The 13796-nt window shown below is 38.7% G+C and overlaps 1 protein-coding gene across 2 annotated transcripts; it reads left to right on the top strand.

Annotated features, from left to right (window-relative positions):
- Positions 1-6: 6 nt before the first annotated feature.
- LOC146376392 (alpha-galactosidase MYORG-like) lies at positions 7-13363 on the top strand. Of its 2 annotated transcripts, none has more exons than XM_084946374.1 (7): positions 7-73; positions 2086-2139; positions 2273-2551; positions 3592-4123; positions 6042-6846; positions 6939-7048; positions 9688-13363. In XM_084946374.1, exons 1-7 carry the CDS (start codon positions 66-68, stop codon positions 10033-10035), a joined length of 2136 nt encoding a protein of 711 aa, XP_084802500.1. In that variant the 5' UTR covers positions 7-65; the 3' UTR covers positions 10036-13363. The 2 variants fall into 2 exon arrangements, with proteins under 2 accessions (XP_084802500.1, XP_084802499.1); XM_084946373.1 differs by having other exon boundaries at positions 16-1418.
- Positions 13364-13796: the final 433 nt, after the last annotated feature.

The raw sequence follows: 13796 nt of genomic DNA, 5'->3' as shown, positions 1-13796 counted from the left end.
TAACGCCTCTGTCGCTGCACCGCAGGCTTCCGCGCGCACAGACGTTGACCCCAGAGGGTGGTCAGATGTGGAGGTAAGGTGAATGTTTTTTTTTGTGGTCGCAGCTTTATTAAGAGCAGTTAAAATGTTTTGTATGTGACACAACGTTTTTTTTGCGTGTTACTGTCATGGCGAGTATAGCTTTTAATTGTGAGCACGGTCTTCTAAACCAGTTCGTGAATACTGGTAGGGCGAGTTACTGTTACGGCAATATCCCGACTCGGCGTCAACGGCCGAGTCGAGTGAGTGTTTGTTGGGGATCGATCAGATATCGGAAGTGTTTGATTAGTTGGTACACGCCAGCTTGACACGGGCGTGGATAGATAACGTAAAAATACACGTCGTTGGACGGCGTCTGTGTCCACTGGGATCCTTTCAGAAAGTCAGATGACGTTTTTAGTGTTTGTTGTAATTTAGGTATTTGCCTTGAACAGTTCGTAGTCACTGTGTAGTTAATGTGCATGTTTTTAGAAACCCCTGCATAACCTGCAACATGGAGCCTGTTGTACTGCACCGGGCCCTGTGACCTAATTTAAAATGTTATACATTTCATTCCGATAGCCATTAAAGATTAATATGATTTCAGCCCACAGTTTGGAGACTAATTGCTAGGTTTCTTAAAAAGCACTGATTATCTATAACATTTTAAGACTGGTCTGCCTTCATTGTTAAGTCCCCTTAATAGAATAAATTGATTTATAATGGATCCCAAGTTGAGCTTTCTCAACTTAATTCTACATTTGAGCAATGGTACAGTTTTGTCAGTAATTACATACAAATGAGGAACAGGATCTTAACTAGGGCTGCCACAAACGATTATTTTGATAGTCGACTTAATCGTGACTAGTCGACTGGCATATGGAGGAAAATGTTTCCCTGTGTCTGCAAGATTTTTGCAAGATTTCGGTTCCTCCTTGCGATACTGGCATTAAATAGCATCACAATAAAAGAAGGATGTGGAGCTGAAGGATAATGTTTACCTGTGGGGAAGTTAAGTATGGTTCTGCTGGTGATGACTGCATTCTTATCAATCTGAAAACTGTGGGCTTGCTGCACTACAGTTGTTTGAGGGCTATTATTTACTCATCCCGAAGGTGCTCTTACCTGAGGTAAATGTAATTGAATCCTGCTGACTTGGTGTCTGCGCTTCCTCTGATCACAGCCTGTTTTTACAGTTTTGCTGGCTCTCTCACCATGAGTGCCTGTGCAGAGCCTGGATACCTGCCATTTACCAGATTAAAAGCCCAGTGCTCTCCCTCGCTCTCTCTCTGCTGGATGCTGCTGAACTATGCTATAATAATAAAAGCAAGTGTACAGACAGTACAGGGCCAATACAGTAATGCTACACAAAAACAGTGTTCAGTGACAGACAATTCAAGGTAAAACAGTAACCCCTTATGCTCAAAATTGTCATCTTTAGCCTGTAACTATGCTGCTGATTGGTTGTGACTGCATGCAGATGTGATTTCTAAAACCCTGAAAGACAGCTATTGTGCTTTTGAATTCTTTATTGCACATATTTCTAAATGTTGTTGTTCTTTGGGAGGTATTATTTTGATGGCATGTTTTTTGTGTACTTGTCTCTGTGAGGGAAGTGTTATTGCATCTAAATTTAAATCCTGATTGCAGTGAGTTCTTCCATAATGATATTGCCCCCATCCATGAGGCAAAATCAGGTCACTAAGACGGTTTGATTGGTGTGAAAATTATGCCTTTGCAGCATGAAGTAATATTTTTAATGCATCACTAAGACATTTTTGTTTTTTTCCTGTCTACAGCGCTTTTAAGCTAACATCAGCAGTGATAATTAGATAGATAGATAGATAGATAGATAGATAGCCAGTGTGATGAAGTCTACGGTAGACTGGTCAATATTTATGTCCTGCACTCATTTACTTGTTATTCTTTTAGCACTTTAACTTGATTTAGCTTCCGTTCATTATTTGATGTGATGATGATATTAATGGTGTTTTATTTCTATTGTTTTTTTGGGTTTCTTTTACACTTGTTGTGGTTTAAACTAACATATGTCTGTCTGTCTCACAGGAGCAGATATATCAGCCCTTTTTCAGAAATGGAGACATTCCTAAAGATTGGCAGGTAGACATCAGTTTTCCCTTCACTCCCACAGCTGCCAGTGCACAGATTTATATTTCTGTTTCAAAAGCTCTGACAGCAAGTTAAGTACAGCTGTCCATTCCTGCCACTCTTCTTCCAACCCGCACGCCTTCAGCATGTATCAAATTGTGCCGGTGGCTCCTGGGGAGCAGCAGATGGCTGGGGGAGCCGGAGGCTCTCCACTTAAGAAGAAACTTTCTCATGAAGGTCGGCCACTGGTGATGGCAAGTATGTTGGGCTGTGTGCTGGTGCTAGCTGCTGTGGTCGCCTGGTGCTATTACTCAGTGTCGCTTCGTAAAACCCAGTTGTTCAAGACAGCGTTGTTAGACCTGAACAAGGATGGTTTTATTATTCACAACCAAGCTGGGGCTGTTGTCTTCACTATGACATTCAGGTGGGTTCATATTATTGATTATTTTTAAATTAATAATTGGTAATTTGCTGATTTTGGTCTTTTTTGGACTTGTTGTCTATGCTTTTAATGCTTAGGAAACTGTACAGAGAATCATCTGCGTTTTTGTTTCCTTTAACAAGATACATTTTGATTAATAATTTAATTATTTGAATTGCCTGATTGCCTACTAGTCATGGTTATTTTAATGAACTAAAACTAAAGCAAAACCTAAAACTGACCTTGTTAAATAAAATAGAAAATAAATACTACACTTTAAAAAAAACTGTAATTAAACTGATTTTATGAACTTGGAAAACTAACTAAAAGTTAAAATAAGTTTTGGCATTTTAATTTGCTAAAATTTGTTATTACGCCTTTACTGATTTTTTTAAAATTTGTGCCTTTTGCATATACCCTCCATTCATCACTATTTAAAAGACTAAAACTAATGCTGAAACTAATAAAAACTAAAGCTAAACATTTTTAAACAATAAAAGATGAATTACAAAATTAGAAATTAGAATTAGAAAATACAAAACTAAAATAACTCTGCTACTTATAAGGGTAATAAATATGACTAGTTATAATTTTATCTTACAGCTGAGATAAGGACCAAAGGAATGTCTGTGCAATCCAAATCAAGACACTCCACAAACACTTCTCTTGTGAAACTAAGTCCCAGCAAATCGTGGACTCTTTGCCTTTGTAACTTCTTTTGGTCTTGACAGAGTTGTTCTCCTTTGTATCTGCTTTAAGTCTGCCTGTCTGCAGTGTTTGGATGGATGATGAAAAATCAGACGAGACAGACACATGATTACACCCTTAGGGAAGACTGTAATAGATGTGTCCTTTGCCAGCAGAGTTCATAACGACAGAAATAGCTATAGAACAATCACTCCACAGACAACTAGAACAATGGAATAGAACTTACAACATTTTCTTTGTTGTTGCACTACTACTAATTTGTTTTAAAACACAAATAATATCAACTGTGTTTAACTGGCCCCTTTGTTTTCTTTCTTTTAAACACCTAATCTTAGGTCTGGCACTCTGGATCTGGACTCTTGCTCAAAGGAGGGAGCTATTCTGAGCTGCACTCAGTCGGATTCTGGCAAGCTCAACTTTTTTATCCAAACAGTTCGTCCAAAGGACACGGTGATCTGTTATCGGGTTCGCTGGGAGGAGCTGCAGAATAAGCACTTGGTAGAGCATGTCATGGCCTATAATGACTCTCATTGGTATGGAGGGGCAGAGACGGCAACACAGTACTGGCCTATCAGATTTCAGGGAGAAGAGGAACCACGACCTTTCATCACAAGTGACGTCTACTCCAATCGAAATGCTTTTGGAGGAATTCTAGAGCGGTACTGGCTGTCATCAAATGCAACTGCCATTAAGATTAATGACTCAGTACCGTTTCATTTGGGCTGGTCAGAGAAGAACAGGACACTGAGGTTCCAGGCCCGGTACCAGGACTCTCCCTTCAGACCACTAGAAAGACAGCAGACCTTTCCTGAACTCAGTTATAGAGTCTGTGTGGGGTCAGATGTCACCTCTATTCACAAGTACATGGTGAGTGTAATTATGCTGGATATTTGACAAATATTTAATAATGTTAAAAGCTGCCAATTTAAAGTGTAGTGGATATATACTCAGATGTACAACAGATGACTGGACCAGAAACACTTGTCCCATCCTGCATATGCATTTTTAATTTAATACTACTGCCATTAATTCTTTGTTCCCCTGCAGAGCAGGTTTAATCTTTAACATTCCAGAAAATATACTTAGGTTGGGGAAATGACTCTTTGATTTACTGTTGAATTTAAGTGTCTGTTCACTTCCGAAGAAATGGAAATCCTCTAATTTTTATTGTAGTTAAATTTTAATGGAGAGAGACAGAATATCAATCAAAACCCCAGAAAAAAACACATTACATCAAATTTACAGATTAAATTGATTTGCTTGTCATTGAGTGAAAAAGGTATTTGATCTCCTACAACCCAGCCTGAAGTCACAGTTACAGATACTCCTGATCTCAACTCACTATGTGTATAAAGCACACCTGTCCACAGAATCAATTTCTTCTCTTCCAACCTGTCCACCACCATGGGCGAGACCAAAGAGTTCTCAAAGGCTTTCAAAGATTGTTGACCTACAAAAGGCTGGAATAAGTTACAGTAGGAAGCTTGGGGAGAAGTTTACCACTGTTGGTGCAATTGGAAAAAGTATAAAATGACCATCAATGTCCTCAGCATGGAGATTTTGCCTCATGGGCGAGGACCATCATAAGAGAGGTGATGGATCACCTCAAAGCTGTGATCTGTCACCACTGGCAACACACTATGCTATAATGGACTGAAATCTTGAAGTGCCCGCAAGGTCACCTGGTCAAGAACGCAAATGTACAGGTTTTGTACAAGTTTTGTAAGTGAACATCTAAATGATTGAGAGAAGGCCTGGGCGAATGCACAGTGGTCAGATGAAACTAAAATCAAGCTCTCTGGCATCAACTTTACATGTCTGGGTTTGGAGGAAGAGAGATACTGGGTATGACCCAAAGAGTAGCATTCCCTACGTGAAGCATGGAGGTGGAAAGATTATGCTATGGGACTGTTTTTCTTCTGAGAATATAGGACAACTCCATCACATTGAGGGGCCAATGGATAGGGCCATGTACTGTAAAATCTTGGATGAGAACCTACTTCCCTCAGCCAGCATACTTCGTATGGGTTGTGGATGGGTCTTCCAACATAGCATCAAGATAAAGATAGTGTGGCGAAAGAAGTACAAAACGTCAAGATTCGGCGTGGCCAGTCTTAGACTTTAATTCTATTAAAAAATTTGTGGAGGGAGCTGAAGCTTCGAGTTGCCAAGTGAAGGCCAACAAACCTAAAGTATTTAGAGTGTTTCTGTAAAGATGAGTGGGCCAAAATCCCTCCTGAGATGTGTGCAAACCTGGTGAATGATGACATGACAGTGCTTTGGAGGGTTTCTCCTCCAAATACTAAGTCATATTTTGCTTGGGTATCAAGTACTTATTTCACTCGGTAACCTGCAAATCAATTTATAACTTTTATGCAGTGATTTTTTTTTTCAGGTTTTTTCTTTCTAAGAGAGCAAACTTATGAATTAATAATGATTTCCCCAATTGTAAATGCTTTCTTAATGAGGATATCAATATTATAATCTTATAGTGTGTTTGTAAAATCTTTAGAAAAAGTCTAAAAATTGGCTTATGTAGTTGGTTATTTCTTGACACGGAAAGCTGAAATTCTCAAGCTGTAAGGGACCAAGCAACCCCTAAGCTAATTTATCTGGTTATTGTAAGGATGCCAGTAGGCACATTTCCTTACACTTGTTTAATCAAGCACAAAGCCTGTGCAGGCTTGAATGAAAGACAACCACACATTTAAAAACATCTCGAATCACTTACTTCATGTTCTTTTCTTTTCTTTTTTTCCCCTAATCATTCATGTTCTTTTCTCAGGTGCGCCGGTATTTCACAAAGCCTATCAAAGTCCCATCTGCTGATTTGTTCAAAAAACCAGTGTGGTCCACATGGGCTATCTACAAGACCGCTGTAACTCAGGAGAAGCTGCTGCGCTATGCCGCTGACATCACTAGGCATGGCTTCAACTGCTCCCATCTGGAGCTGGATGACCGCTACACAGCAGATTACGGAGAGTTTGACTTTGACCCGCAGAAGTTCCCCAATGCAAGCGGCATGTTTGACAAACTAAGAGAGGGCGGCTTTCAAGTTACACTCTGGACGCACCCTTTTATCAACTATGACTCCATAAATTTTGGTGCAGCTGTGGAGAAAGAGCTATTTGTCCGTGAGCCAGGCGGTGAACTGCCCGCTCTGGTTCGCTGGTGGAACGGGATTGGAGGAATCTTGGACTTCACAAACCCAGACGCTCGTGAATGGTATTCCTCAAACTTGCACATGCTCAAAAGTCGCTATGGGGTGACCTCTTTCAAGTTTGATGCAGGAGAAACGAGCTACCTGCCCCGTCAGTTTAGTACCCTGGGCCCACTGTCAAACCCTTCCACCTTCACCCGCCGCTATACAGAGATGGCTATACCATTTATGGAGCATGCTGAGCTAAGGGTCGGTTACCAGAGTCAGAACATCTCCTGCTTCTTCAGGATCATTGACAGGGACTCGGTGTGGGGTTACGAGCTCGGCCTCAAGTCCATCATCCCTACTGTTCTGACTATAGGCATTTTGGGTTACCAGTTTGTCTTACCTGATATGATAGGAGGAAATGCCTACCCGAACCATACTGCAGGTATGGCATGCATTTTAAGAGCGTTAGCTCTGTTAAAAAAACAGATTTTCTCTGATCTGGTTTTATCTGACAGTCTTTCATCTGTGTTTAAGGTGGGTTAAATAGTCTGCCAGACAGAGAACTGTACATCAGATGGTTGGAGCTGTCTGCCTTTATGCCCGCTATGCAGTTCTCCATACCTCCATGGGCTTATGACAATGAGGTAAGCCAAATAAAGCAAGCGATGAATTTTAGATGTGGAAAAGTATTTTACAGTGTGTAGCCTCTTAGCTTTTCCTGGATTTAAATTTACTAAATTGTGTGTGTGTGTACATCACACATACACACTTTTGCAACATTTGTAATAGGGTTTGTAACAATTTTGCAGCACATTTTACAGTTGGTGTAAAAATGATCTTTCTTGCTCTATCAGTACTATAGTGCAAAATACTAATTACAGATTAAATAATGAATTCGACGCTTAAACTTAACCTTTACATTACCGTGAAGCGCCTGTTTGTTTGCTTGTAGAGAAATGACAGAATAATTGTTGCTTCAAATTCTTTTTGGTGTGTTTGAAAACTACCACAGGAGGGCGCCAAAGTTTAAACCATAAAGGTCTACACCAGGGGTGTCCAAACTTTTTTCACTGAGGGCCACATACATAAAAATATAGGAGGGGCTGGGCCACTTACTAGAAATTAGGTATATAACCTTAACTTTAGTGTATTAAAGTTAGAAAAATCACTTAAAAGTGGTCAAATATGTTATATTGTTTAATATAATTAAAGACAAAACTGCCTTCATCACAGCTTTCCATAAGTGGATCTTTATTGATTTATTCAGAAAAAGCTTTGGTAGCTCATTCTCAGAACAGCAGCCTCAGATTTCTTCTTAGACAGAAGATTTACAGTACAGAGAAAAAACAATAAAGGGGAAAATGGGACGGGTACATTTCAAGTTTGTTATTTAAGTTATTAGGCTTAGCAACACATCTATTAACGTTCGTTTGAAACCGTTATCAACATTAACAGACTGAACTGGACTTAATAACAGGAGTGCACGAAAAAAATACTGTTGCTGACCCTGCAGGAGAGCTACCCTTTGCTTTAATTTCTGCTCTCGCTCAGCACCAGTGTAGGATGCATAGGCCTGATGTTTGGTTTCATAATGACGTCGTACATTATACTCTTTCATAACTGCCACAGTTTCAGTGCAGATCAAACAGACACACTTCCCCTTGAATTCTATGAAGAAATATTCACTCTCTCACCATGTCTGAATATTTCTGCATTCACTTTCTACCTTTCGCTTCTTTGGTTCTGCCATGTTTAGTAACTTGGGGTAAATTTCTTCTGTGATTGTCCTTTTTGGTGGAGCAACTGCCTTGATCAACAGTAGCTCCCCCTGGTGTTAGAACTAAGAAGTGCAATACACTCAAGCAAAAGTTGAAGTGCGGGCCATATTCTATTCTATTTATAAAATTACTTGTGGGCCAATTAAAAATGGATCGCAGGCCGCAGTTGGCCCGCGGGCCAGAGTTTGGACACCCCTGGTCTACACAGACCAGTTATGGGGAATTTAAGGGGATGCATACCAGTTAAATGAAATCTGTTTACCTGTTATAAAAAAGAAAACAAGAATATTTTAGAAATTTGTCAAAAAAAATGTTTAAAACTAGAAATTATACAGCTCTTCTGCGGAAGTAAAGAGTTTAAACTTGGACTCTTATGTTTACAACTGTATGAGTACCTTCTTCCAGTCATCTTTAGTTCAGTGTTTGTGCTTGTTGGCAAATCTGAAACGCTTCTGTTTGCAGCGCTCAGTAATTCCTTCCTTTTAAGCTGTATTTGTTCAGTCGTCAGTTTATGGTCATTCTGGAAACCTCATACTCTGATCTAGAAGCATTTATCGCTGCCTGAAAATCAGCAGTGGTCTGCATTTTGTCTATAGCACTTAAAATCTTGAGGTGCCTTTCATCTACTTCAGTCAGCTTTTCTTTTCTGCCTCTTCCTTGACACATTTTCTAGGTACCAGTCTTTTCAGTCCATGACATACTTGACCACACTGTGGGAACACTGTGAGTCCTGACCTATTTGTTTTAGGCCATCCAGCATAATGAAGTGCTTTAATGTGGTCTCTTTACTTTTCTTATGATCACTCCATGTGGTAAGATCTTGCATAGAGTGGGTGGTGTTGTAATACATGTAGCATGTAGTGTACCATGATAGAAATTTTTAAAAAAAAGTTAAAACAAATAACAATACAGCAGCAAAAACAGTTAGTAGTTGTTTTTTTCAAGTCCTCCTACTGGACACCAAAAATCTCTCTCTCAGGATGACAGAGAAGAATGCCCAGATAAGATTTATACTTCTAACAGCAGTTTTGCACTTTAGAGATCTAAACATGGTTTCAGAAAGATTAATTTCTAAAAAGCTTTCCAGATCATGCCCTCTGACTGTCCAGCTATAAGACCACGTGGGCTCCTAGTTGATTTTAATATAAAAATACTCATCCAAGTCAACTTACCCTGTACACAAGGTTTAGAAGCTTTAAACATTTTCTTATGTCTCTCAGGCTTAGTGAATGTACCTTCTTCTGACCTCCGTACACTGTAAAGCGCTAAAGAAAATCAGATTTTTCTTAAAAAGAAAAAACAAGAATAAATAAAATGCCATTTTCATTAACAAATATTTCTCCTAGAAAATATACAAGTACTGATCACAAGTCAAAAACAATAAGTCAGTTCTTTTTCTATGTGCTTTGATGCATAAATTGAAGCAGGACGTGCGGATGGTTTTATTACTCTGCTGTTAGGTGGCATCTGCTCCATGCTAACTCGATGTCTTTGTACATCTGCAGGTGGTAAAGATAGCACAGAAGTTCACAGGGCTCCATGAAACTCTGGTGGCACCAAAAGTTCTTGAATTGGCACACGTGGTTCTTGATACAGGAGACCCAATCATAAGGCCCCTCTGGTGGATTGCCAATGATGATGAGGCTGCCTATAAGATCGACTCCCAGTTCCTGATTGGGGATGACCTCATGGTGGCGCCAGTGTTGGAGCCAGGAAAGCAAGAGAGGGATATCTACTTGCCTGCAGGAAGATGGAAAAGCTACAAGGGGGAACATTATGATAAAGGTCCCATGTACCTCACTGATTACCCTGTGGACCTGGATGAGATCGCTTTCTTTACAAGGGTTCTTTGAAGGCATTAAAGAATTGAAAACCGGACTGACACACACACGCACGCACCCGCACACATTCGTTTGAGCACACATGCCAAGTAAAAGCAGGGAGGCACCACCAGAAGCTTGAGTTGAGAGTAGAGTGACATTTTAATGAAGATTAACCTCATGTCTCTTCCATCCTGCTCTTTGTCAGGACTTCTGCCTGCAGATTAAAACCCTCCGCCCAAAGAATTAGAATTACCTTCTAATTCTCATTTTGCATCCTTAAGCTAATCCTCATCCTTGTGTGCCTTTCACAGCCAATAGAAGATCCGATCTGTGATTGTATCATCACCATTCTTAGCCTTAGTGGCCATCTAATACTGCGTTTTTTTTTTCCTCAATGCCCAAAGCTCTACAGCAAGCATGGCGGTGGTTTTGGGTATATATTATTTCCATTAGCTTATTAATAGAAGTAACTGTACCATTTAGGGGGTCTTTTTGGGGGTGACAGGGTTGGGCAATAAAAAAATGCACTCTAGCCATACTTAAGTCTGTGTTTTTAACTTTTTAAGCTAACATGCATTAATTTGCATTGCACTGACATCTACATTTTAGTCTTTTGATTAATTGCTCTTTATATTTATTAATTTTTATTTGTGGATACTGTTGGATGTTTTTAAATATGCATGATTCTGGGGATGAGTAAAGGGGTTAACAATAAGCTGCAAATACTTTTATGTCAGTAAGTCCCATAACCTATAGTGCCATTATATTATTTTAGTGCCAAAATCTACTGCTTTATGCTTTTTAATAAAAAAAAAGTCTGCACAAGTCAACTTAACTGCTCAGGGTACATTTAAAAGATATTTATTATTGATCCACAGTAATATATTTGTTATACATTACTGTGCAAAAGTCTTGTGCCGCTTCTCATTGTCTTATTTTAATTCGAAGGAGCCAAACTTTCTTGCAATTTTTAAGTGTTTTTTGGGCCATAGTTGTCCAGGCTTGTCTGAAGGTCTTTCAGATTTTTTTTTCTATGGATTTTAGCTTTTACTTGTTTTCAGCCCAAGTCATGTAGCTGACTATTTTTAGATGAGTGTTTATTGTTTGCGAAGCCACTTAACACTGACCTATGAATAACTAGAGCTTAAAGGAAGACACCTAACACAAGGGATGAACTACTGTTGTGTTTATCACAGACAACTTTGTAAGGAACCAATTTTAAATTGTATCTTAGGGACTGTTTTGCTACCAGCCGGTCTCAAAAACATATAAATATTTCCTTTTTTTTTTTTTTTTTTTTTTTTAGCCGAATCAACAAAAATCCAAGGTTTACACAGTTTGACAGGCATAAAATTGTATTTTTGCACCACCAAGGTTACAAGAGAAAACTTGGTACATGGTGTGCAGTGTGTCCTTAAAAACATTAAGGGAAACTGGACAATCAGACAAAAGAAATTACAGACATCAATAGCTGTCGGCAGCGGATGAACAATCTCTGTTTCTTAAGTTGTGTCCTTAAGAAATTTGTGCTTCATTTCATCTACTGTTCACTGAGGCCTTATCAGAAATGGTCTCAGTAAAAGGGTGGCTGTCAAGAAGCCATTCTTAAGCAAGAGAAATGGGGAGAAAAGGCTGAGGTGTGCCTAATTACAAAAGAATTGGACTGAAAATCAGTGGCAATCTGACAGAGTGATGAATGAAAGGGTTTGGGGATATATTTTAGCCAGTAGTATTGGGGATCAGCAGACTACTTAAAGAAATGACATACAAGCTTACCTAAGAGAGTTCAGGCGGTGTTAAAGAATAAAGGTGGTCGTACCAAATACTGACTTTCAAACCTAGTAGAATTGTACAAACTCTGTTTTTGCCTTATTTGTTGGTTTTTCTCTGTATGTTTGCAAATTTCAATAAATTGCTGTCCTATTTCCTAGTCATAACTTTAAAATAAAGAGAAATGAGGGGTGGCTCAAGACTTTTGCACAGTACTCTATTATTATAACTGATTTACCTTGTAAAACAGTTATTATTCTCAAAGATGCCATATATTAGTGTGCCATCTATGTCTGCCTTGTGGCTTCATTTGCCTTATTAGCTAATCTATGGTATGCCAACCTTAGCAAAGAGAACCAGAGGGATAAAACACATTTCTATACACATTGATGTTTTTGATGCAATGTTTCAAAGCAGTGACATTGCAAAGCGCATGAAGAGTTTAAATGTTTGTCTGCTCTTTCATAGTGATTGCCAGCATGAGAGTAAAGCACACCAAGTAATTTGAATGCCTTGCTTGAAAATAATAAAAACAGCAGTGTTATTATATATGAATTTGTCTTGGAATTACAGCAACTTACAAATGATAAATTCTATAAATTGGCCGTGTTTATGTTTTTTTTTTTTCTTGCATTCTTGATCCTACCACAAGAAATGTTAAAATTTTACATAGAGTGGTTTTTACTGACACAGTACACAGCAGCATTTCTTCAAATGAATAAGTAAATGGGCGCATACATAATTTCGTACTTCTTTTTAGTAACCTTACTTTGTCATCTTTGTTGTGAAACCAGGAAAGCTTGTGTGAGATTGTGTGAGAATCTAACCTATGTTAAATAGGTTAGATCGCAAAATGTAAAATATATGTATCTATGAAGGTTTTTAAAAGGACATTCACTTAAAACACAATAAGTGGATTTGGCGATCACATACTGTTTGATGTTTTAGGTGTAATGGTGAAATCCGCAACGTGAAACAACAGAGATGTGAATGTTAAAGGGAAAGTTTTCTGTGTAAAAATATTTTGTTGTTGTTGCCCCCCCCCTCCCCTCCTGTGGTTGAGTGCTTGGCACAATTAGAAGGTAGACTGCCAAAGAACAAATATTTAATTTTATTTATGCATATGGTATATGTTTGTTTTTCGTGTGACATCTAGAGAAGTACTGTATGTATTGTCATGAATGACTTATGTGTATTTACCTGCGATCAGACTAGGTGAAATTCACCTACCTGACTTTTGCATCAATGTTGACTTTTTCAGGTTATTCATGTTTAAAGACCTGTTTTTCACAGTTGCAAACACTGTATATGCCTGATGCGTCTCTTATGAAAGAGTCATCTCAGTCACAGAGTGAGCACATCAAATGGGTGGGAAAAGTGATTTCTGCACTTGTGGAAATAACTGTAAAAAGTAATTAAATAAGTCTTTATCTGACAGCTAAAAAGATAAATGATTGATCTGCTCGCAATAACGTCTATTTTTCTGTCCTGTTTTGTTTGTCTTTTTGTTAGAGCTCACAAAAAAATCTTTCTGCTGTAGTGATGTGAATTGCAAAATCCTGGGAATTAAACAATTCAGTAGTTGATACATTATTGTGGTTTTATTGAATTCATATCCATACATTATTTAAAAAATGGCTTAATATTCCTGGGTTGTAATTTTTAGTTAAGAACAAAGTAAAACATGATTAAGATGTAGTTGTTTCAGAGCTTCAGAGGAAGACGGTGATTATGGCTGAAGACACCAGCAGGAGCACGACACTGGAACCAGTTGGTATAGCACTGTTGCACAAGTTCCCTTCACAGCAGCTAAAAGGCTTGATACATGAGGCACTGTATTGGCAGCCCTTAGTGATGGTGCCTGTAAGACATAATGGGAAAACGTTAGTTTGAGCAACAACATTAATGCCTAGTTCCAATCATTTAGCAATATGTCAGCTCAGAACACGTCTGATTTACAGCTTTAAACACTACTGATGTTTAGAAATAACTTACTGCTCACATACGAGGTGTAGCATCGG

The sequence above is a fragment of the Perissodus microlepis genome, chromosome 12, assembly GCF_051167445.1.
Source record: "Perissodus microlepis isolate ML-2025 ecotype Zambia chromosome 12, ASM5116744v1, whole genome shotgun sequence".
NCBI lineage: Eukaryota > Metazoa > Chordata > Actinopteri > Cichliformes > Cichlidae > Perissodus > Perissodus microlepis.
Note: the sequence above shows the minus strand (reverse complement) of the source record. Positions and strands in the feature narration are given on the sequence as shown.

Bases quoted from the DNA above. Each gene is read 5' to 3' on its own strand.
- LOC146376392 (XM_084946373.1), top strand. From the start codon at position 1,234: ATGAGTGCCTGTGCAGAGCCTGGATACCTGCCATTTACCAGATTAAAA. The intron at 4,124-6,041 runs GTGAGTGTAATT...TTCTTTTCTCAG, and splicing joins CCTCTATTCACAAGTACATG to GTGCGCCGGTATTTCACAAA. The intron at 7,049-9,687 runs GTAAGCCAAATA...GTACATCTGCAG, and splicing joins CATGGGCTTATGACAATGAG to GTGGTAAAGATAGCACAGAA.